This window comes from Chiloscyllium punctatum, chromosome 5 (assembly GCF_047496795.1).
Source record: "Chiloscyllium punctatum isolate Juve2018m chromosome 5, sChiPun1.3, whole genome shotgun sequence".
Lineage (NCBI taxonomy): Eukaryota > Metazoa > Chordata > Chondrichthyes > Orectolobiformes > Hemiscylliidae > Chiloscyllium > Chiloscyllium punctatum.
The window spans coordinates 60,161,705-60,187,215 of record NC_092743.1 but is presented as its reverse complement, the minus strand read 5'-3'; the positions used below and the strand labels follow the sequence as shown (position 1 = coordinate 60,187,215).

The following is a 25,511-nucleotide window of genomic DNA, read 5'->3' as shown; positions in this document are numbered from 1 at the left end:
TTTTAGCTTATTATTTGTTGAGGTTGTAATTTTATAGTTATATATACATGGTATTAATATTGCCAAATATACCCAGGTGTTGGTGTGGGTGGGGGTAGGGTGCTCACTGTTAACTCTAGCTTTGTATTATATCTGAATTCTCCTCATCCTATTGAGGAGTGCCTGGGTCAAGGGTGGGGCACTGCTTGGGAGAGGATACGATGGACCTTTGCAAAGGAAGTGACACCCCCTGGAAACAAGGGGGAAAATCTCCATTTAAATACATTTTTTTTTATTATACAGAAATTGTTTTTTATTATACTGTTGTGAGTGTATTAGAGAGCCTTTATTTTTGTGAATTTTATATGCTCTATGTTCGGGATGTGATGGATAGGGTTTCCCCTCCCGAGGGGTCTCTGATTTGCCCAGACGATTATGGTTGATCAGTCGGTTAAGTGGTGCACCTGAAATGTCAAGGGGAGTAATTCGCCAGTCAAAAGGAAGAAAATATTATCAAATCTTAAGAAAGAAAGAGTTGATATAGCTCTCCTACAGGGGAGACACCTGTTGGATAAAGAACACTTGAAATTACGACAGGATGGATTTGATCAGGCCTTTTTTTTTTCTTTTAGCTCAAAACGTTGGGGAGTTGTTATTCTTATTCCAAAGAATTTCCCTTTCAAAATCCTAAATCAGATAAAAGACAAATCTGGACGATATATTCTGATTAAAGCCCTTATAAATGGAGAGGAATATGGGATTTTAAATTTGTACTGCCCCCCAGCACACCCCTTTAAATTTATAACAGAAGCCTTCTCAAAATTGTTGGCTCTTGGTGCCCGTCATACAATTATAGGGGAAGACTTTAATTGTATTATGGATCCGGAAATAGATAGGATTCCCAAGAGTACTGCAGGAGTATCTCCCAGATCTCGACAATTGGTGGATCTGAACGAAGAATTCGGATTAGTAGATATATGGAGATGTCTTCATCCACAGGGCAGAGATTTTTCTTTTTACTCCAATCCACATAAATGTCATATCAGAATTGATATGTTTTTTGCCCCCTCGATTTTTTTTAAATTCCATATCATCCTGTAAAATAGGTAATATAGCAATTTCCGACCACGCTGCTGTATATGTGGAAACCAAGGCGAGGAATAACGGGACATCCCCTCGACATTGACGTATGGACCCCTTCCTGATGAAAGATAGTAAATTTGTAAAGTACTTCTCTCAAGAATTTAAAAACTTTTTTTAGAAATTAATTCAGGTACGGCTAGCAACCTATTAATGCTGTGGGAGACCATCAAAGCTTACACGCGAGGTTTGATCATCTCCTATTCAGCGACCCAGAAAAACTTAAAGGGCGAACAACAGCGTCTGCTCGAAGCTCGCTTAAAAGCAGCTGAAACTGCATACGCTGATAGACCTTCTATTATCAAATTGCAAAGGATTAACGGCCCTTAGGGCAGCTCTAAACACTACGCTTACCCAAATGGCTAAGATGGAAATATTACTTGCAAAACAAAGGTTATATGAATTTGGCGACAAACCGGGTAGATACTTAGCATTTCTTGCAAAGAAACAAAAAGGCCCCTCAAACAATCACATCTATGAAGGAAAGTACGGGTATTTTGACTCATGATCATAAAAGGATGAATGCAATCTTTAGAAAATTTTATTCTGATTTTTGTAAATTGCAGGATTGTGAAGACAGGACGAGGAGGATGATATCATTTTTTTTTTAAATTTGACCTTTCCGGGCCTAACTCTGGAACTGGTATCTGTCTTAAATGCTCCCCTAACAGTCCAAGAAATACTTGACGCAATCAGGCAACTTCAGAGCGGTAAGGCACCTGGCCCAGATGGTTTTCAAGCTGAATTCTATGAAGAATTTACAAAAATATTGGCTGGTCCACTTATGGACACGTATAACTATGCATATAGTCAGGGCTGTCTCCTGCCTTCGCTGAAAGAGGCAAATATCTCTCTTATCCTTAAAAAAAGAAAGGATCCAGAAGATTGTACATCATACAGACCAATATCCTTGCTAAATGTAGATTTTTAAATCCTTTCTAAAACGTTAGCATTGAGACTAGAAAGGGTACTGCCATATATCATAAAGGAGGATCAGAAGGGGTTTATTAAGGGCCGTAGATCATCCAATATTAGAAGGGTTTTGAATATGATTCAAGCCTGCCATCAGGGAAAGATACCAGGAGTAGTAGTCTCATTAGATGCAGAAAAGGCATTCAATAGGGTTGAATGGTCATATTTGTTTTACACATTGGAAAGGTTTGGCATTGGAAAGATGTTTACCAAATGGGTCTCAACATTGTATAGTGATCCCAAAGCTGTTGTGGTTACCAATGGATTAGGTTCAGATAGCTTCAGAGTGGGTAGGGGCTGCCGTCAGGGATGTCCCCTCTCGCCATGGTTATTTACACTAGTAATTGAACCACTAGCAGAAGCTATATGGGCTGATCCTAATATAACAGTCCCGAGGATTGGTACAGGTAAACATAAAATTACCCTTTATGCAGATGATGTTCTTCTATTCCTCAGTAATCCTCTGATGTCCGTACCTCGCTTAATCCAAGTTATTAATACATTTAGCGCATTCTCAGGCTAAAAAATTAATTTCTCAAAATCGGAGGCTATACCAATGGGTGGCCTTGCTATGATACCCCACTTAGTGGACGGATCCCACTTTCCCTTTCGTTGGTCCCTGGAGGGTTTCTTATATTTAGGCATTTTTATTACCCCAGTATTTGGTCAGTTATACAAGGCTAACTTTGTGCATTTACTGGAAAGGATAAGGCAGGACCTCCAGCGATGGGGAGACCTTCCAATTTCCTGGCTGGGTAGAATAGCACTAATTAAAATGAATGTCCTGCCCTGTCTCCTATACCCTATGAGAATGCTTCCGGTGATGCTGCCGAGGCTGGCACTACGTAAATTATATGGCTGGTAGAGTTCCTTTATCTGGAATCATAGACGGCTCCTCATTAAGCTGAAGAAGCTACAGCTTCCACAGGCAAGGGGAGGATTGGACTTAACTGATATTTCCTAAAATCTGGGAAGTTCCCTATTAAGTTACATAGCTGATTGATTGCGGATCAGTCAAGACCCAATCTGGCTGGACATCGAGGCTTCTCAAGTAAAATGTCTACTTATTAACCTTTTATTTTCAGACAAGAGGAAAATCATTACGGATCACTGTAAAAGCCCTATAATACGAAACACAATTAAAGCTTGGAATATAATGCAGCAAAATGAGGGCAACTCACATAAAACATCCCCCTATGCGCTGTAAGTGGGAGCATGGGGATTCCAACTGGGGTTTACAGATGCCACTTTTAAACTCTGGAGATCCAGGGGTATCTCATGTCTAGGTGACCTATTTAAAGATGGGGTTCTGATGTCTTTTGAACAGCTGCGTCAGAAATTCGGATTATCTAATGGAGACCTCTTTCGATACTTCGAAATTCGAGATTATATGCAGAAGAAGACTACGTTATTACATAGATTTTATAAATCAGATAGAGAATGTAGAGTACTACAACCAATGGGGCCATCCTCCATCAGTACCATTTATCATTTACTACATGTTGAAGTATCGGGGGATATGGACAATCTGCTTAAAACATGGGATCAGGAATTGGGACTAGAAATCTCTATAGAAACGTGGAATGACATTTGGGAAAAATGCCAGAAGAATCACCATCTGTAACAGAACCCAGGCTATCCAGCTGAAGATACTTCATAGGGCCCATATAGCACTGGATCGATTGGAGATGCTCCTGCCTTAAATTTTGCCAATGTGTCCCAAATGTAAGAGAGAGGTGGGCACTCTTGTACATTGCCTATGGACCTGACATAAGATCCGTAGATACTGGACTAAAGTAGCAAGTACCCGGACAGAAATTTTAGGAATGGAAATTAAAGTGGACCCTGTATCTCTCCTTTTGGGCTTTTCGAACTTATCCTCCCTGGACATGCACGGGAAAAGACTATTTTCTATTCTCTTTCTGTGCAAGGAAAAATATTTTGGTAAACTGGATGGCTGAGGGCCCCCCGGACTTTCAAATTGGCACAGATTAATTATGGAATGTATTCCCCTTGACTTCCTTACAAATATGGTGCACCGAAAGACCGAATTATTTTATAAAATATGGCAGCCCTTCTTGAATTACATGAATACAGATATTTCGGCTATCCTAACAAGGGCTTTTATTTAATTGAGATTATGAACATGGCTGGTCTGGGCCCCTTGGGAGAGCAATCCCGCACGAATACGGGTTTTGTTACATTTGATGTTACACACATTCCGAGCATGTATCTCACTACTCAATTTCTGTGTTATCCGTTTTTTTTTCTTTCTCTTATTTGAATAATGTAAGAGACTTAAATATACACTCTGGTTAGTTGTAGGTTAGATTAGTAGTTAGTTGAGTTTTGTTTTATTTTCTTTCATTAAATTTTGGTTATTATTTATTTAAGATTTAATTGTATATCAATGTTTGTACTTGAGAGTTTTGTTTATTTTTGTAAGCTTGTAAAAATGTTAAATTTCTGATAAAAATATCTATTAAAAAAATGAACCTGATGGGTTTTTATGACAAAAGTTACTTGCCATTTGACAAGCTTTTGAATTCCAGGTTTTTATTTAAGTCAGATGACACCACCTGTCAGGACATGATTTGAACACAAATTCAGAATGTCAGCCTGAGGATTTGGATTACTTGACCAGTGACATGATCACTATGCCAATTCTTCCTCATCTGCTATCATTTTCACAAAACACTTTGCAAATATAACAAGAGATTAACATGTAGTTTCCAGAACAAACATACCTTCTAAAAGCTCATTTTCGCCGAGTCCTTTGCTCTCACAATCATTCACTTCAAATATGTTTAAGATTCACCATCTCCTCTTCCTTCTAGCCATTTACAATGTTATTTCTCCATTTTAATTGCAATCTCAACCCCTCTAGCTTAACAGTCATATCTCAATTTAAATGTTAATCTCTCTCCCACCAAATTGTTCTCTGACACATACGTAGCAAGAGAACCTCAACTTAAAAAGTATGTTTCTTATTTTCAACTTACTATTCAAAAAAGTCAGAGTGAATTTTTTCATCCATTTTTGTGCATTCGTCCTTGGTAATTTGTTCCACAATGTCACAATTGTCTCAGATTTTGAGTAATTAGCATTTACCTTTTCAAATCTGAAACTAGCTGGTTATCTAAACTACAGAATTTTTTTCAAAAAAGAGCAAGCATTGATATTAGTCTGCCATTTTATTCACTTTGGCATGCTTCTGCTGTCTTCAAATTTTTTAAACAAGTTCACAGATAACGAAAACTAAGGCACCATCAATGCACCCAGTTTCTCTGTTACAAATTCACATTGGGCTGGATTTTACAGGGTACTGCTGTCCCTGATTTGGAGTGGGAAGGGGAGGGGGGGGCTGGTGGAGGGAGTGGAAGTGTGGTGAAAGAGAGGTGCCATCTTCCGCACATCTGATGACTGCCCTCTAAACAGTTTGAACAATTTAATGCAGGGATTTGCTTCGTGGCAAAACTTTGTAAGTCCACCTTCAGAAGGTTGACAGTTAATTCAATAGGCTGGGAGCTCTGCAGTTCCAGTTGTGACATCTGGTGCAGCAGTGCAGCCATGTCCATAAGCTTAAATAATTGGTACTGAGAAGTTATGCATAAATTTAGTGTTACCACAATATGTAACATTTTAGAATTCACTTACAATTCAAGAAAGCATTGTGTCTTGAAATTTGTAAATGAAAACATTTTAAACTATTTTCAGTAACACACTGGAATATTTATCTAATTATAATGGTTTTGATGTTCCATTGATGCCCATTTGAAATGTGGGCAAAATAACTTGAAGAGACAAACAATGATTCAAAATAGTGACAACAGGAAGATTTGCTTTTACAACAGAAAGTTGATATGTAAATGATATTTCATGCAATTAAATAGCAAAATTTGAACAGAATGTCAGGAGCCAAAATGTGTGCTTAGTGTGTGGGAGTTACTGTGCTTTTCAAACTGAGGACCTGGCACATTCAAAGTTAAGCAGCAAGAGTGTCAGCATTTGTGACAAGGCACAATTACAAAGTCATTTTTTCACAGGTTAGTTTCCATTATTCATGTAGGCTCTGGATATTATAAAATCGACAAGTTGACCAAAAATGTGACAAGACCTTTTTTGTAAGGCAAGGATAGAATGTCTATGATGTTACATTTTCAATAAATTTTAACAGGATTTCGAACTTCAGTTTTGCGTTTTGCACAGTTTATAAAAATCCTGTATTTTTAATACAATGTTGTCACAGATTTTATTCACACAGACAATAAAATTTTTCAATGAACTAAGTCCCAAATAACCTCCAAATAAAATTAAAACAAAAGGACTGAAGATGCTCTATATTTGACTCCTCACTTCCCCAACATGTATTTCCATATCTGTGGAAAGGCTGGCCACAGTTTACACTATAAAGCTACTGACTCCCACAGCTACCTCGACTTTAAGCCCTCACACCCAGTTTCCTGTAAAGATTGCATCCCATTTTCAGTTTCGCCAACTCTATTGCTTCCATTCTGACAATGCACCTTTCACAGGGGAGGGCCTCAGATACTTCCACCATTTTTCTCTGCTCATGACAGTGATTGACAGGGCCCTTACCAGTGTTTGACACATCTTCCACACTTCGACCCCTTCCCTTCCACAACAAGGTTAGAATGTTTCCACTTCCAAAAAGGACTGAATGACTCTCTTTTCTGGTAACACTTTTTTGTCTTCTGCTTATAGCCCTGCACGCTCCCTTTTGAAATAATCAAAATTACCTTTCAAATGCCTCAGTTGAATCTGCCTCCAAGACACACACAGGCAGTGAACTCCAGACCCTTACCACTCATTGCATGAAACATTTTCCCTACAAACTGCTTTTGCTTCTATTACTAATCCCTTCCAATTTGTACCACCCTTTCCTGATTCTTTCACAACTTAGAATCTTGCCCAAACCTCTCATGATTTTAAATCAGATCTCCTCTCAACCTTCTCCGAGGAAGCAGCTTGTCAGCTGCTACAACTATTCTTCACAGCAGAATTCCCTTATTCTGGAACCATTTGTGAAACTTCTTCAGGCACCTCTGCAATGCCTTCATATCCTTCCTGAAGTGCAGTTTACAGAACCTGATATGAAACTCTAGCTGAGGCCAAACCAGTTAGACAAGCTCAACATAAGCACCCTGCTCTTGGATTCTTTGCCTCAGTAAAACCTAACAATACTGTGTGCTTTATTAACATCTCTCTCAACTTTATGACAATGCTGTCACTTTAAAAGGTTATTTTGTCCTTTTTCTGAAAAAGAGGTTGTAAGGCAGAGGTACCGAGCTGTCTCCAAGAAAGTAAATAAGTTGAGACACCTTGGGAATTTTTTTCCCCCAAAAGTTAACAACTGGGTATTCTATTTTCCAGAGCTTAGTCCATAGCCTTGAACACAATAACATCTAACAGAGCCTCCCTGCTCTTAAACTAAGAAAAAAGTGAATATCCCATTAGCCTTCTTAACCACCCTATTTAACCAGTCCCATGGCCTTCAGGGGCCTGTGGACAAGCACTGAGTTCCCTCTAGTTCCTAGTTTCTAACCATTCATTGAGGACTGCCTTGCTGCAATTATTCTTAGATTCTCTAGGTGAAAAGTAATACAACAATTCATGTGCAGGGAAACAAAGCTAAATATTTTAGAATACTGAGTCAGTTTGACATGCAGTTAGAAACAATGCTTTGCATTACAATTTCTACAAAACGACAATCAACCTAACTGAATTGGTTATCTTTAGTTTCATGTTTAATGAGAATAATGCCACTAATTTTTGTTGTACCGCTTCTATTCAGAAAACAGTTCATGGTTAGATCATACTCATTCCATTTGTGAAAAGTGTATTAAAAGTTATACCCCCATTTTTGAATAGCAAATATCAGAATATAAATCAAAGCTTTCACCATTCTAACCGTGCTGAGCAAGGAGAGAATGGGGAAATCAACACATGTAAAAACAACCAGCATGGCTCAAGATGTCATACCGTGGCAGAGATGTAGTAATTTGTAGTCGTGGTAAAGCTGGAACAACTTCTACGGTGCATCCATTAGTTTTCACTCCAGGCAAATGTTCTAACAAACAGTCACTGGACACACCAAAAACAGAAGTTTGGTAACCTATACAACACAAGCATCAATTGGTTAAAAATCGCAATTCATCAATATTTCAGATTAAAGCACAACATCATAAGAGGACAATGTTACTTGAAATTCAAATCTGACAGATGGAGTTTCAAAAGGTAACACTCAACTAGAAGTTAAATTTTTCATAAATAGAGTTGCAAATTGGTTAAAATGTCAGCATCCTATGATAAAGATGTTTTATAAATTATATTTGGAATATGGATTTTAAAATAGGAGCAGATTAATTAGTTTTGTGTAGGCCTTTTTCCCCAAAACAGCTGATAAGTTAATTTGTCACAGTGACCTAAATACATGATTACTGTGACAATGCTGTGGCTTTAGGAGGTGTATTTTGTCCTGGTTTTTATTTGTTGTCAAGAAACTTTAAGGCAGAGATAACAAACTGGTGAGTGAAGGCCCATAAAGTAAAAAGGCTGAGGGGCCTTGGGTTTTTTTTCCCCCACAAGGTTTCAACTATAGAACCAGCCTGGATTTGTGTGGCCAGCTCTCTCAGACTACGGTTTTGATTTTTTAGTTTTTTAGCATTGAGATTCAGCAGCAGTTGCTGTTGGAATCTCAACAGGGTTGGAAGCTGGAGTAATTGTCTTCTGGCTGCGATTGAGCTTTCACTTGATGGTTTTTCCCTTTCTCTGCTGCTGGATTACATGAGACAGACAATCTGTTTCTGACTTTGTCTTTTTACCAAAGGGTGTGTTTGTGGGATGTTACTATATTGGAACTGTTAATCAGCAATTATTACTATATCTATTATTCTGTTAAGTTTTCAGAAACAGCTAAGTTACCTGGTTCTTCTTTGTTGTATTTTAACTATAACGTTTGAATAAATTGTGTTTTGCTTAAAATCGAATAGTTTGACCAGTCGAAATTGATCTGGAATATAACACATTTGTCTTTAGAGTAAGAAAAGGTTAGGGTCTAGGATACCTTTTTAAAATATTTTGAGGGGTGGTCTGGTCTGGTCCATAATATTTCTAAGGCAGCATGGGACTTCAGCCAACTTCCTGACAGGACACCTGGGGTATTAATCAACAGAATATTTATACTGCTGGGTTTATGATCAGATTACAGGCCTCTATTTTACTTTTTGACTTCAAATCAGAAAAATCAGGACATATATCCAGAAGGGAGAACAGTTTTCACCGAGCACTCATGTCAAATTTTAGTTCAAGCAAATTGAACACACAAGCCAAAGTGCTGTTAGACTGTGGAGTTTCCAAGCCAGGAGACCTTATATCGACATGTTCAACTTGCTATTAATGAACAATTTCAGGACTTTCAGAATAGTGAAAGATTCGCACGAGCAGCATTGGAAAGAAACTCTAAAATTATCTCAGCTGAGAAAGAAATTGCTCTCCTACAACCTCTTCTGTCAGGCAGGTTCAAAAACAGGCTTCTTCCCTGCCATTATTAGATTGAGGAATGGATTCTTTAACTTCAAATAATGTTGATTTGTGAATACTGATCTTGCTTCGCACACCTCCTGTGCCGTGTAATCTGTATGCCTCACTATCTAAATACCCTTTGATCTCTGTCTTGGTTTGCTTTGATCTGCTTGTACTGCTTGCAAAACAACGCCTCTCACAGTACCTAAATACATGTGACTACCAGAAACCAAACAATCAAGAGTCATGTTAAAATTCAAAAGCTGAAGTCGAAGTTCTGTTACTCTGGAATTAAATATCTGCAAAAAAAAAGGGTGTGTTGGAAAATAGGCTGAAATATCATTTTGGCATTTAATTTAAGACCTTTCTAACTGGATTAGATAGATATTCTTGTTTTTCTTCCTATTGTATTGACTACATTCTATTAAGAAACAACTGCGCTTAGGTGAAGATGTTTCAGGGACTGTTACCATAACCAACTGCTAAAATTAAACATATGATCCATCAGGCCAGATTTAATTGTAGAAATTGACATGGTTAGCATTACCATCAGCTGGGATCATAATGTTGAGATTAAAGAAAAACTAAATTTCAATAGAGTTCCTAAAAATATTTAGGTAAACAAATTTTCACCAGGAGTAGAAGGATAGTCGCATAATCTTCAAGCAACATAACAAAGAATTTCTGAATCTTCTAAATATCACATATTTAAATCAGCTTTAGGATTGTTTATGCCAGCAACCTAATAAAACAAAGACCAAAATATCCTAACTTGTAGAATGACACCTAGTATAATTAAACACTCCTGATGAATACATATCAAATTAGATCATACGTGCAGCATGCAGTAAACAGATAAAATGTAATATTGGTCTTCATAGTGAGAGCACTCAAGTACAGGAGAGGGATACTTTGCTGCAATTGTACAAAGTCATGATGAGACGGCAACTAGAATATTGCTTGCAGCTTTTGTCTCCATATCTAAAGATTTTGTCACAATGGGAGGATTATAGCAAAGGTTTACCATACTGATTTCTGGGATGGCAGGAACAAAGTATGGGAAAAGGTTGGATCATTTAGGGCTATATTCACTGAAACTTACAAGAATGACGGGGATCTCATAGTAACTGATAAAATTCCAACAATCAGATAAGGGAAATGTAGGAGGGAGATTCCTGATTACTAGGTAGCTCAGAACCAGGGGGCACAGTATATTCATACAAGATAGGCCATTCAGGACATAGATGAAAAGTTTTTTCCACACTGATAGTGGTGTGCCTGTGGAATTCTCTAGCAGAGAAAGCAGTTTGATGTTTTCTAGAAAGCACTAAAGGGGATAGGAAAAAAGCTGGAACAGAGTACTGAGCTGAATAATCAGCCATGGTCAGTTTGAATGGTACAGCAGACTTGATGGACTGAATGTCCTACTCCTGCTGATAGGTTTTCTGTGTCTCTTGTAGACCTTAAAAATTTGCATAATGCAGCCAAGATTATAGAGCTGAAAATTACCTTTTTGTAGATAAGATGCATAGTGGCCAGTGCACCCATATCAATTTTCTCATGCAATTCTTTGGTCTTAGCTCACTGCTCACATAATTGTCTGATGAATTCATGCAGCAGGAAAGTTGGGAGTGGTTGCCAGCGACAGGACTTTTACAATCTCCATGCTGCTGGCACTACATTTAAACAACAGCTCTGCAGAACTTTAGATTCTATAAGCTAGAAACTGTCCTTTATATTGCAGCCCTGTACTGTTATTACTAAGAAAGCTGACACACTGCTTCACTCAGAGACTTGGAGGTGATGGTGGACAAGGTGGCAGAAAGGAGGATAGCCCTTTATCCTGCAGACCACCAAAGGCAGCCATACCACCAGTCACAGCCAGTCCGGATCGAGATACCAACCCAGGTCAGGGCAGTATCCAGGATTAAATGCCATATCCAGTAGTGCACAAAGCAAATTTATAAGCTTCTCCATGCTGCAAGCTAAAGTGCCTCTCTATTAACTCACATTCAAAGGTTCACCATTCACATAAACTTTGCAGCTCAACAAGTCTCATGGATGACCATTCTCTCCGTTGCTTACACCCTGTCCAACCACCAGCTCCCACCCACTTCAATCTCCAGACTGTTCACCGTTCCCGATCTCCGCACTAGAAATACCTCACCATCGCTGAATTACAAGTGTCTCTCTCATCCATTTGCACCACATTCCTTCCTTCCATCCATCCCCTGGTTTCTTTGCAGGAAAGCAGATCTCGTAAATCAGGAAGACAAAGCAAAGACCAGTGGCATTGAAGTGAGCCTGCTCACCCCATGAGAATCAAAGTGTGTTTGGCATGGCTAGTGAATAGCGTGAGAGTAATCAATCCAGTAAGCTTCACTGTCCTGTGCTGCACTGCAGTGTTCTAGATGCGTGCATCAAGCTACTTCTGTGGAGGTAACCACCAGGGTGGTAACCATCCTGGGAGACTAGATCCAGCATAATCAATCAGTGAGTGCTGAATGTGTGCATCAACCTGAAATCACCACACAATATTAAGTGCTCGGTATCAATGGCAAAGTGAGAAAGAAATGAAGGATCTCAACCTCCACCTGCTCCTCCTCTCAGGGTGGCAGAATGGTGTCCAGGCACCTACAAGGAAAGAGTAAACACATGCAGAACCCCCAGAATATCTTTCCTTGAACAAGGTCATAAGCAAGGAGCAGGGATCGTACTTGGGCCTACTCTGAACAAATCATTTACTTGACAACTATGTAATTCTAGTGATTGTTCCCCATGTCTCTATAGGGAGTTCTTGAGGGACCACACTCCACTCAAGGCCTGGACTAACAAAGTTAGAATCTCCAATCTTCCTCAAAGCACCAGTTGAATGAACTTGCACAAAGCACTACTTCTCTCATATTAAATGCTATCTGACAAGATGCTCAACCATTTTGGGGAAATTTAGTGATCTACACCAACTTTGGAATAATGAAGACTGACTGATGGTCGAATTATGCAAAGGAGGTGCCTCAAGATTGCTCCCAACCGGTCTTTGAACTGACAATGGGCTGCTTGCCATTTAACTCACGAAGTCACACAATGAAACAAAATTCAAATACAGCTTTCTCATCCTAGAATAAAACTAAAATACTGTTGATGCTGGGAATCTGAAATAAAAACTGAAGTGTTGGAAAAAACTCAATAGATCGCGCATCATCTGTGGAAAGACACAGAGTCAACATTAGTTTCAAGAGTTCTTTGAAAGTCATGCTGCAGTCAAAACATTAACTTTGTCTCTCCACAAATGTTGTCAGGCCTGCAAGTTTCTCCAGTATTTCTGGAAGCAGATTTCAATTCCGTTCTATTTGGCCTTTTATACTCGACAATTCATCGTGCTCTCTTAGGTGTCACTCCGAGTCAATGTAATCATCAAATATAATTTCCGAACAGATATTTTGCTCAATTAGATGTGTACATCTAAAAATTATCTAAGTATGGTTTTGGAACATGCAAATGTGACTAGATGAATTGTTCTTGCAGTGAACTATGATGAGCCAAATAGCCTCTTACTTTGCTGTAACTGTTCCATGTTTCTAGGAGCTCAGTTTAAGAATTTTAACAACAGTCCAAGAATTTCAAGTGGACTCATTGAGATCAGAAAAATTCCAGCCCCAATAAAAACAGTCTAATTTATAAATCTTTTACAGGTTTACAATTTTAAGATTTAACTTCTATAGCTTGAACTAGATGGTACGTCAGTATGATTTCCAACAATTAAATATAACTTGGTTAACTTCTGTGGCAGCAAGATCAGACAATTGGAAAACCAACAAAAATGTTACAGATTGCACAAAAATTGACCTAATTTAACAGCCTGAAATTGAAGACTCAAACAACAAAATTTGCTTCCTGGTCTATAACATAGCTGCATCTGGTAAGCTGGCAGTATTAGGTTGTCATAGATTAGGTTGTCATGGCTTTCATAGATTTAGAAATTTTAACAAAAAGTATATCTCCCCAAATTTTGCATGTATACATCTATAAAGCATTTGCATGAACGATACAAATAAATTCAATTGAGTCATCATTTTTTTTCCTGTTAAGCTAAAGGAACTTTTCAACATGGTAAAAAGCAATTTCTTTGCTGTTAAATATATTCTAAACATCACAATGCACAGAAAAACTGAAGCACTGATTGATGTAAACAAATACAGTAAGTCTAAACAGATTCCAATTATGTCTGATTTAAGAGTTTTAACACTATTCACAAATTTCGTGTCTAACTAACCATGCTATACAACTTAAAATCAATATTTACAAAACAAATCAAGTGTAAAATAATCCCATGTCTCAAAGGCAATTCAATTGATAAATGTATATGCTAGCATAATTTTGTAATGAAATTTCCTTTACAGATTGCTTTTCCAGAATAAATGTACTATGTCTAAAAGCAGCCTGAAAACCCAAGCTTTAAGAATGACAAATCAAATTAATATACTATTTTTAAATATCAGTTAATTATTTCAATTTTTCATTAGAAAATGGCATATGGATTAATTTTTAAAAGCTTGTATATAAATAGCACAAATAAATAGCAATAAAAATCCCTCCATTAAAACACTTCAACAGTACATAAGGCTGGATTGACAAGAGGGATGCAACTTAAGTAACCATTATACAACTGTGGATTGCTCATTGTGTTATTCACCGTTAAGAGCATCACCATTTACTATGATTATACTACAGCGAGAGAGCAGTTTGACTATAAGCGATACTTGAAAAATACATGGCTTGATAAATTCATTACGAAATATTTTCTTCCTGCTCGACCAAAGAAATTGGATAGATTTAGAATGCAGCTATTTTATTTTATCAATCTTCAAATTTAAGTTGTTACAAAAATTATAGAAGTCACTGTTGCTATCCTTCACATTCTAAGTTCCTGGTGTTAGAAATCTACATGTAGCTTTTTGTATGTGCATAATCATGAATGAGCAGATTAGTATGAAGTTTTGCTTCAAAGGAAACTACAGAAGGAACAAAGGGAATAAAAATCTCTCAGATCATTTTATTTAATGTTGTCTAACGTGAACCAAGTGCCAGATGATCTGTGCTCCTTTAATCGTGTCCTCTTCTGCATCCCCACTTATAATAAAGGTGGTCATGCTTTTACTTGGCTCAGCGAAAACTCTCAAAATGTTCGCTATCTCTACCCTTAAAATACCGCTTAAAACATTATTTCTTACCAAGCTTTTGGTCATCTAATTGAACATCTTCATGAGTTAGCGTGTTTTTTTTCACATGATCCTGTAAAGAGCCTAAGGATATTCAAAGTTTGGGAGAAGATTTGTAGCTCGGGTGCTCGTTGTTGTGGTTCTGTTCGCCGAGCTGGGAATTTGTCTTGCAAACATTTCGTCCCCTGTCTCGGTGACATCCTCAGTGCTTGGGAGCCTCCTGTGAAGCGCTTCTGTGCTGTTTCCTCCGGCATTTATAGTGGCCTGTCTCTGCCGCTTCCGGTTGTCAGTTCCAGCTGTCCGCTGTAGTGGCCAGTGTATTGGGTCCAGGTCGATGTGTTTGTTGATAGAATCTGTGGATGAGTGCCATGCCTCTAGGAATTCCCTGGCTGTTCTCTGTTTGGCTTGTCCTATAATGGTAGTGTTGTCCCAGTCGAATTCATGTTGCTTGTCGTCTGTGTGTGGGGCTACTAAGGATAACTGGTCGTGTCGTTTCGTGGCTAGTTGGTGTTCGTGTATACGGATCGTTAACTGTCTTCCTGTTTGTCCGATGTAGTGTTTTGTGCAGTCCTTGCATGGGATTTTTTACACTACATTAGTTTTGCAAAGTCTTGATTGGCTATATCTTAAGAATTGTTGTTTGAGAAGCCAAGTCTGAAAGTTAATTGCAGGTTGGCTCTTGATCAAAGCTTATGCAGATGCTTTGACACCAGGTAAAGTCCAGTGTGTCGAACCAGATAGCAGATGTTTAGCCATGAGTGAGGCAAGTACCTGAGAACCTGTGCCATCATGTCCGGGAGAAACCAAATTGGTCAAAGACTGAGGGGCTGGACAGTTTAGCTTTTTTTGGACTGTGTTTCTGAGTAGGAATTTGACTGTTGATGCAACAGCGTGAAGATTTGAAAGCTCCTTGCCTAATCTCCCATTATCATCCATTGAAGCTCAGAGAATACAAACTAAGTTTAAGCATCACTGAAATTTCTTCTCGGTGAATAAAAAAGATGGCCCAATTGTCGGTTTGATTTCCTGAAGACAATTATATATGCCTGTGGTACAGTGCATAGTGAAAAAAAGTTTCAAAAATTTTGCCTTTTTTCCCCCCTTTTAACTGTCTCTCTCTGTATTTTGTGAGAATTGGGCTGAAAACAAAGGTAATTAGGTTTAAATCAAATATCAATTAGACTATTGTTTCAATTTGCTCTGCTAAAGGTGCTGTATTAATAATAAATAGTTGAATAGTCTTGTTTAGGCTACAAATTAGAGGATCAGAACTGGTTATTCAAAAAAATCTGGTTTGGAACCATTTTGAGTTCTTTGAAGGTTTTAACTTTACTGTGTCGTAAATACAGAGCTAGGAAGGCTGGTTTAACTGGGCTGGGTTATGGCATTAATTAATTTTTAAACTTTTAGGCAGTGATCATCAGTACAATTTTAAGTGCACAAAATGAGCTCAGATACAACATAAAAATGCAAGAGAAATCAATCTCCCTGCATTATTGGCCATGTTAAGTTGGTAAAAGCATTTAACAGGATATTATTGCTTTGTCTTTCATTCTACTTCATGAATTTTGCCCTTTTATTTCAGTCTCTTAATTCCGCCACCCATTCCCTGCACATGCCTCTTTTGATCACTGACAATTTGTAATTCATTTACAGGATATGGATATTATTGATAAGGCCAGGATTTAGCAATATTCCCAGTTGCCTGAGAAAGCATTGGCAACCACCTTTTTAATATATTGAAGGGTTTATACAGTCATTTTGGAGGGTAGTTAAGCATCAGTCACCTTGACACTCATCTGGAGTCACAACTAAACCTGACCAGATGAAAGGCCTTTCTGAAACGGCCTTGGTCAACATTATTAATGTTGGGATTTAATAAAAACAAAAAGCTAAATATATTTACTTACCAGAATTTAAATTTGTGGTGGTATTTGAACAATGGATATTTAGTCAGAGCCTTACATGACTAGTCCACTTTAACAATCACAATGCTACCCTACTCCTCAGACTCCGCTCTTCCCTTCTCCAGCATTCAAACATTCTTCAGGAGCCTGTACCTAGATTGGACTGCTCATCTCTGATCTAATCTGCCCCAACCCAATGACATCCCTGAGCTCATACCCTCCTGTACCAATTCCCCTCAAAATGCCCTCCTTGGTGATACTTTCTGTGGTCCCTTCTCCTTCAGCCATATTCTTGTTTATGGTGTCACAATCTTATGAAAGATTTTCCCTCAATCTCTATCATCACAATTACCCATCTCCAATGTCTTTTACCTCTTCCAGATCAATGAAGGACTGTCACTCCCCAAAACTGTCAATTTTAACTATGGAACCCATTATGAAACTACAACATTTTTCATCAATGTCACTGCATCAAAAATGCCAGAACAAAACAACGTGACATTGCATTTTGGTGGTCCATCATCATCTTCCTTGGAGACAATACAATGTCAAGTAAGTCAAATGGCTCAAATGCCTCATCTCCATTGTTTAGCTCAGTGAGCGTCCTTGCTTGGTTCAACTCCACCTGACATAATTAATTTCTAAGACTGGCCTTCATTTGAACTATGATAGATTTTTCTTCATGGCCTAAGGAATTATCTTTAAAGCTCTTCTTCCTGACCTACGCATTGACCCCAGCAACATCCTCCTCAGTTGTAGGATTATTGTTAAAAATCCAAGAAAACAATGCTAAGATCTGTCTCTGCTCCACATCTCTTCATATTCTACTGCCTTAGTCTCAGAAAATCATTTCTTGCACTTGAACTTTCTATAAGACCCAAGCCATTGTAGGATTAAATTTGCTTGGCAGCAATTTTTCTGCAGTGTAGTTATGTGTGATGATCAAATAATCAAATTGCAATCAACTAACTCAATGTTATATTTTGTATAGTTGAAATCAGTGCAGGACACTGGCACTGACTCTTTACATCTCTAGCTGACAAATGAAATGCATCACACAGCCTCAAGCCAGTGCTAGCTTTGCTTTTGTAGTTTAATGGTCAAAGGAAATGACATCAAGTCAAGACTGAATGAAGAGAGTTTGGAACAGCCATTTTTCTGAAAAATTAACAACCTTGATTCAAGCACACATTGTATTAAGTAAAAATAGTAGTGCTGTCTCAAGCTTTTTAGCTCCACATACTAAATTAGTTTAATCTAGTCTGTAGGGCCTTAAAGAAAGGCAATAAAATTCTTTTAAATTACCAGGTGTTATGAAGTTGAAAGCATGTACTGTACCTTTAACAGAGAGGCATGCATTACTGGATGGCAGTACCAGAGTGTATCAGAAAAGTGACAATATGTAACATTTGGCTGTGAAATGGATACCTGAGTTTTGACAACAATCCAAATTTAACCAGTTTAAATTATCAAGTTTTCAGAAGATTTGTAGCTCAGGCTGAAATTCTGGATGTAGGTTTGCTCACTGAGCTGAAAGATTCATTTTCAGATGTTTTGTCACCATACTAGGATAACATAATCAGTGAGTCTTCAGTAAAGCACCAGTGTTAGTGACCCTCTTTCTAATTAAGTGTTTAGCAAGGTTTGTAGCTCAGGTTGAGGTTTAGGTTTGCTCGCTGACCTGTAGGTTTGATATCCAGACGTTTCAATGCCTGGCTAGGTATCATCAGTGGCAACCTCCAAGTGAAACGAAGCTGTTGTCTTCTGCTTTCTATTTATGTGTTTGTCCTGGATGGGGCTCCTGGGGCTTGTGATGATGTCATTCCCTGTTCGTTTTTTGAGGGGTTGATAGATGGCATCTAGATCCCCTCAGAAAACAAACAGGAAATGACATCACCACAAACCCCAGGAACCCCATCCAGGACAAACCTATGAATAGAAAGCAGAAGACAACAGCTTCGTTTCACTTGGAGGTTGCCACTGATGATGATACCTAACCAGGCATTGAAACGTCTGGATATCAAACCTACAGCTCAGTGAACAAACCTACACCCCTTAAGTGTTTAGGTTTCCTTGGGTTGCCAATTTCTCGGCAACAAACCCGAACAAGCAGAGAAACGCATCTAGAAACCCTAGCTAATCTCCCCTATATCAAAGTCATTTCTAAAATGACTGCCAGTCTACTCAGACCTCTTGGCACCATGGTAGCCCACAAGCCCACCAATACACTGAAACAGCAGCTCATTAACTTCAAAGACCCTATACAGACAACAAGCAAAACTAATGTCATTTGCAAAATACCTTGCAAGAACTGTAACAAACACTACATTGGACAAGCAGGCAGAAAACTAGCCACCACGATACACGAACATCAACTAGCCCCAAAACGACATGACCCTCTCTCACTTGTATCCTTACATACAGATGAGGAAGGACACTACTTTGGGACAACACATCCATCCTAGAATAAGCCAGAGATACACACAAGAATTCCTAGAAGCATGGCATTCCAACCGGAACTCTACCAACAAACGCATTGATTTGGATCCCATCTACCATCCTCGGAGAAAAAAAATAGCAAATGCCATCACCACCCCAAGGAAACCTAAACTCAAATAGAAAACAGGTCACTAACACCAGTGCTTCACTGGAAGCTCAGTGATGATATTACCTAGTATGGTAATGAAACATCTGAAAACAGACCTTCCAGCTCAGTGAGAAAACTTACATCCAGTTTAAATTATGTTGAAGGCTACTAAACCCCAATAGAGTTTGAATTTATTGTTTTGCCAACATCAAACAATGAGACAATCCAATGTTCGGAGTATAAGAATGCAGACATTTTGAAAATTGGTCAGGGAGCCAACTGCTGCAAAAGAGAGAGAAACTCCTGGATAGGTAATTGCCCATCTAACATCTTGCTCTCAAAAAAAAATTAGAAAACACTTTCTATCAAAAGGTACCTTTTCACGCGAAACATACTCGCAGAAAAAACAAAAGGTGACAATCCTGGGAAATCAGCAGCTGGAAGATTGAAGACAGAGGCAATAGAGACTGTATAGTTTTGAAATTAAGTTGATGCATTTTAATTTTAATCTTATTGGAACAGCATTGTGGAGTTGCAGGTAGATAGGATAGTGAAGACATTTGGTATGCTTTCCTTTATTGGTCAGAGTATTGAGTACAGGAGTTGGGAGGTCATGTTGCGGCTGTACAGGACATTGGTTAGACCACCGTTGGAATATTGCGTGCAATTCTGGTCTCCTTCCTATCGGAAAGATGTTGTGAAACTTGAAAGGGTTCAGAAAAGATTTACAAGGATGTTGCCAGGGTTGGAGGATTTGAGCTACAGGGAGAGGCTGAACAGGCTGGGGTTGTTTTCCCTGGAGCGTCAGAAGCTGAGGGGTGACCTTATGGAGGTTTATAAAATCATGAGGGGCATGGATTGGGTAAATAGACGAAGTCTTTTCCCTGGGACGGGAGAGTCCAGAACTAGAGGGCATAGGTAAGGGTGAGAGGGGAAAGATCTAAAAGGGGATCAAAGGGGCAATGTTTTCAAGCAGAGGGTGGTGCGTGTATGGAATGAGCTGCCAGAGGAGTGGTGGAGGCTGGTAAAATTGCAACATTTAAAAGGCATCTTGATGGGTATATGAATAGCAAGATTTGGAGGGATATGGGCCGGGTGCTGGCAAGTGGGACTAGATTAGGTTGGGATATCTGGTCAGCATGAGTTGGACCAAAGGGTCTGTTTCCATGCTGTACATCTCTATGACTCAAAGTCCTGCTCACTCTTGTACCAAAATGCAATACCTCATTTTCAACCAAATTAAATTGCCATTTTTCCGTCCATTGACCCATTTGCTGAAGATCCCTTCTGTTGTAAAATCTACCAAATCTCCTGAATTGATCTATTGGATTGTCTCTCACAATGCCTCATGATTTTCTGAATTTGCTCCAAGACTTCAGCTGTGGGTCAAAAAAAAGCTATTTCCCTGCATTTAAAGCAGTTAACAAAACAATAAATTGTAGCACCTTTGGGTATTTAGCCTCTTGCACAGCATAAGAGGCATATTGAGATTCCACCTTGTCACCAAGTCAGTGCTTGCACCCAAGCACCTTTCAAAATCTTCAAAACCATTCAGGTCCATGCTAAGATGGTTGCCAACTTGCACTTTGTTTTTTGACCAAATGCAGTATTTCATTGATCACTACATTCCTTTCAAATACAATACTGAAAGGGCCCTCAGCTATGACTTTAATAACCACAACATTGATGTTTTAACATACCCACCAACTGACACATTTTTCCACAATTTTGTCAATGATAGCCTGTTTGTATATGTTAAAAATTGTAGATAAATCTTGTCACAAGGGTCTACAAAATGTGGAGTGATAATATTTCCATCTTCAGAAACATTTTAAACAATCTACTTCACAAATTAAGTGCAGATATTACCTCGTAGCACGTAATTAAACCAGTCTGAGACTAATCTGCATGTGACAAAACTCCTCGTAACCAACAACTTATTTCTTGTGGTTCTGTTTGCCAAGCTGGGAATCTGTGTTGCAGACATTTCGTCCCGTCTCGGTGACATCCTCAGTGCTTAGGAGCATCCTGTGAAGCGCTTCTGTGATCTTTCCTCCGGCATTTGTAGTGGTTTGAATCTGCCGCTTCCGGTTGTCAGTTCCAGCTGTCAGTTGCAGTGGTCGGTATATTGGGTCCAGGTCGATGTGTTTGTTGATGGAATCTGTGGATGCGTGCCATGCCTCTAGGAATTCCCTGGCTGTTCTCTGTTTGGCTTGTCCTACAATAGTAGTGTTGTCTACTATCAGCAAGGACTTGTGTAGGGGAAACCATGCTTGACAAATCTGTTGGAATTCTCTGAGGATGTATACTGTCTACCCTATCTAATCCTCTGATCATCTTGTATGCCTCTATCAAAACCCCCTACACTATCCCAAAATCATCCATATGCTTATCTAAAGATTGTTTAAATCTCCCTCATGTGGCTGAGTTGATTACATTAGCAGGTAGGGCATTCCACACCCTTACCACTCTCTGAGATAAGAACCTGCCTCTGACATCGGTCTTAAATCTATCACTCCACAATTTGTAGTTATGCCCTCTCATACAAGCTGACATCATCATCATCCTAGGAAAACGTCTTTCACTGTCTACCCTATCTAATCCTCTGATCATCTTGTATGTCTCTATCAAAACTCCCTTAGCCGTCTTCTTTCCAATGAGAACAGACCAAGTGTCTCAAACGTTTCTCATAATATCCAGTAGAGTTGACAAGGGGAGCCAATCAATGTGGTATATTTGGACTTTCAGAAAGGATTTGACAAAGTCCCACGTAAGGGATTATTATGTAAGATTAAAGCAAATGGGATTGGGGAAATGTATTGAGATGGATAGAAAACTGGCTAGCAGAGAGGAAACAAAGAGTAGGAAGTAAAATGTGCCTTTTTCAAATTGGCAGGCAGTAACTAGTGAGGTGCCATAGGGACCTGGGTGGCCTTGTGCACCAGTCATTGGAAATAAGCATGCAGTTGCAGCAAGGGGTAAAGAAGGCAAATGCTATGTTTGTCTTGATTGTGAGAGATTTTGAGTGCAGGGGCAGGGATGTGTTGCTGCAGTTGCACCAGGCCTTGGTGAGGTCACACCAAGAATATTGTGTGCAGTTTTGGTCTCCTTTTCGGAGGAAGGAGCTCTTGCTCTCGAGGGAATGCAGTGAGTGGATTCTAACAGGACTAGACAGGGTAGATACAGGGAGGATGTTCCCAATGGTTGGTGCATTCAGACCCAGGGGTCACAGTCAGAGTATTCAGGGTGGACCATTTCGGATGAAAATGAGGAGACATTTCTGTTGAGCCTATGAATTCATTACCAAAGGAAATAGTTGATGCTAAAACATTGAATGTATTCAAGTGGCAGCTAGATATAGCACTTGGGACAATAGAATCAAAAGGTTATGGGGAGAAAGCAGGATTAGGCTATTGAATTGGACGATCAGCCATGATAGTGATGAATGGTGGAGCAGGCTTGAAGGGCTGAATGGCCTCGTCCTGTTTCTATGTTTAATACAAGAATCCTCAAAATGAACTGTAAATCTTCAATACCATGTCTTCAAATCCTTAATATATTCCTCTATGGAATAACCATGAATCGTTGAAAGTCTAACCATGCCTCTCAGGAATTTAACAGATGGTGCCTTTGTAAATATCATTCAAGGAGTACAAAAGAAAATATTTCTTGACACTCTGAAAGGCACCCAGTTCCAAAAATAGTTTACTCTCGATTTAACTTCTTGTAACAAGCAACAAGGCCAAAGCCAAAATCTTTGTGCCTCTGATATGGGTGTTTCTTGGATCCACATACCCATTTTATTATTCCACTGGTCACTTGGTTCAGAGTGTGGAAATATCAACATATCCCAACAACTTACGCCTGCTTTTGTCATTTTCAATACTGGATACTAGGATATAGTTTTCTATCCGAAGCTTCCTACATTTAGACATCTCTTCTGTACTGCCATGTTATATCCTATAAAACCCATTGAAGATTGATAAAAGTGGAACCAATTCTGACATTCTTTCATATGTATTTTATTATACAGTTATCCATTATAAGTAAACACCTCCTAACACTAGCAGCTACAGTGTTCATTTATCGGAGCAAATACACTCCTAACTAATATCCAGTACCCACATACAATTCATCAAGTAGCAAACAATTAATACTTTGATCTTCCATCCTCCCATCCCACACTCCAATTTAACAAAACCTTTACTGTCACGTAGCTAGACTCTCTTCCCCATCACGTTACTTCTCTGTGATGATCATGTTTGAAGTTTCACATTCTCTTCAATCAAAACTAAGTGTAGATATGGAGTCAGGCCTCACTATTGGCTCACCCCCTTCCAAGTCTTCTAACTCACCCAGTCAACGTGAAGTTCTTCTTCCTCCAGTTTCTACACACTTTGTTCTTTACTCCCCCACAGATACCTGCAGACCCTTCAAGAAAGGCCCTGCTTTCTAAAACCCTTTCATCAAGCCTGCTTCTCCATCTCTTCCTCCAAGTATCCTCAAAACATACAATGAAGCAAGAATTTGGTCACTTATCCTAATTACCTATTGCTTAATTCAGTGTTTGCTTCCTTCAGGCCTTTTATAAAGCACACTTGGACATTCATTTAAGGTTGAAACTACCTGTATATTTATGTCTAGGGCTCCCTATTGAACAAAGTTCAAATTAAATGTTGAGAGGAGTGCGTCTTAAAATCATAACAGCAACGACCATTTGTAGATAACATGCCATGCACAACAAATGGGGTGTTTTCATCTGTGATTCAATAATATGTTAGCAAAATTATCTTAATAGATAAGGTCATCACCATCTAATTATCCTAAATTCTTACCATTTACATTAATCTGTCCTGATGTACGTGGAACACCAACTAGTGTCACTGGGTATAATCCCGATTCAGCAGGGAGAGAGAGTGCAGCTGGGAGAGATTCAAATTCAACACCTGTAACCAACAGTCCCTGCAAAATTATCAGAAAAAGGGGGAGGTGAGGGGAAAAGAATAATACTGAATAAATTCATTTAGAAAATATGGCAATAATTATAGTAATATAGCAAACACACTATTGGGAATGTCACAGTCTTCATTTTTCAACATATTAAATATATAATCCTCTATACTGAATGTAGCTACCTATATTGAATAATCATGCACCCATAATTGACAGATTCTGAAGTTTATTCTCAACCATTTATTCATGGGATGTGGGCTCCTCTGGCTTGACCAACATGTATTATCCCCCTTGCTAGTTGCCCTCAAGAAACTGGTGGTGAGTCACATGCCTGAATCACTGCATTCAATGTCACGTAAGTACACCCACAGTACTACTAGATAGGAATTGTAGCATTTTATCAACTAAGCTGTATTGCTGAACTATTCTCTAAGACACTGTATGGACCTAATTAAAGAAGTGGTATCAAACTTAAATGGAGAGGAAAAAAAATCTTTGTCTAAGTGTGCAAATCAGTCATATTTCAAGTATCCTAGGTCACTATTGGTTCAAAGTTATAACACAGAAGGCTATATGCACATCTTTCTTACTTTCACAACATAAATTAACACAATTTGTTTTAAGCAGATTCAAAACACACCATGAATTGTCACAATTTTGTATTCGATATATTTGAAAATGTAGAGCCAACACCAATCAAACACAATTGGTAATATATTCAAAATATCTTGCACCAAACTATCAACAAATATCTTCATGCTTTTTTTTTAAAGATCTTTATACATTAGACTACAACATTTTCCGAAACATTACATTAATTTCAAAACAATTTACTGTAAATGATGCATTTTTGTTAAAAAGTAATTATATTTTGAATGCACACCAGAAGACTTGAGGGCATATGTTCAAACATAGTCAAAGGCATTATCTCAAATTAATAAGCTTATACAAACCTAGCTGGACTATTGTCCCAACCATACAACTAATCACACTGACTAACCCCCAATAGTCTACTGTCCCACCTACTCATGCATTCATCCAACCATTTGGTAACTTTAAGACCGAATATTTAATTTAACCACATGGCAGCGAGCATTGTAAACAAAAATGGCCAGATCTTGTCCTCACTGACTCTACTCCACAACCAAAAGTTCTGAAGGACATCGCTCGTTTCTGTCGGGCTTAGAAACTCCAGATGAAATGCATAGC

The 25,511-nt window shown here is 38.7% G+C and overlaps 1 protein-coding gene across 4 annotated transcripts in view; it reads right to left on the bottom strand.

Annotated features, from left to right (window-relative positions):
- Window positions 1–25,511, bottom strand: part of trappc9 (trafficking protein particle complex subunit 9) — a 619,414-nt gene that overhangs the window by 489,954 nt on the left and 103,949 nt on the right. For all 4 annotated transcript variants that reach the window (XM_072570417.1, XM_072570415.1, XM_072570419.1 and 1 more), the window contains 2 exons: window positions 24,185–24,311; window positions 8,095–8,227 (listed from right to left, as the gene is read on the bottom strand). In XM_072570417.1, coding sequence (XP_072426518.1) covers window positions 8,095–8,227; window positions 24,185–24,311 — 260 coding nt within the window. The remainder of the gene's footprint in view (window positions 1–8,094; window positions 8,228–24,184; window positions 24,312–25,511) is intronic.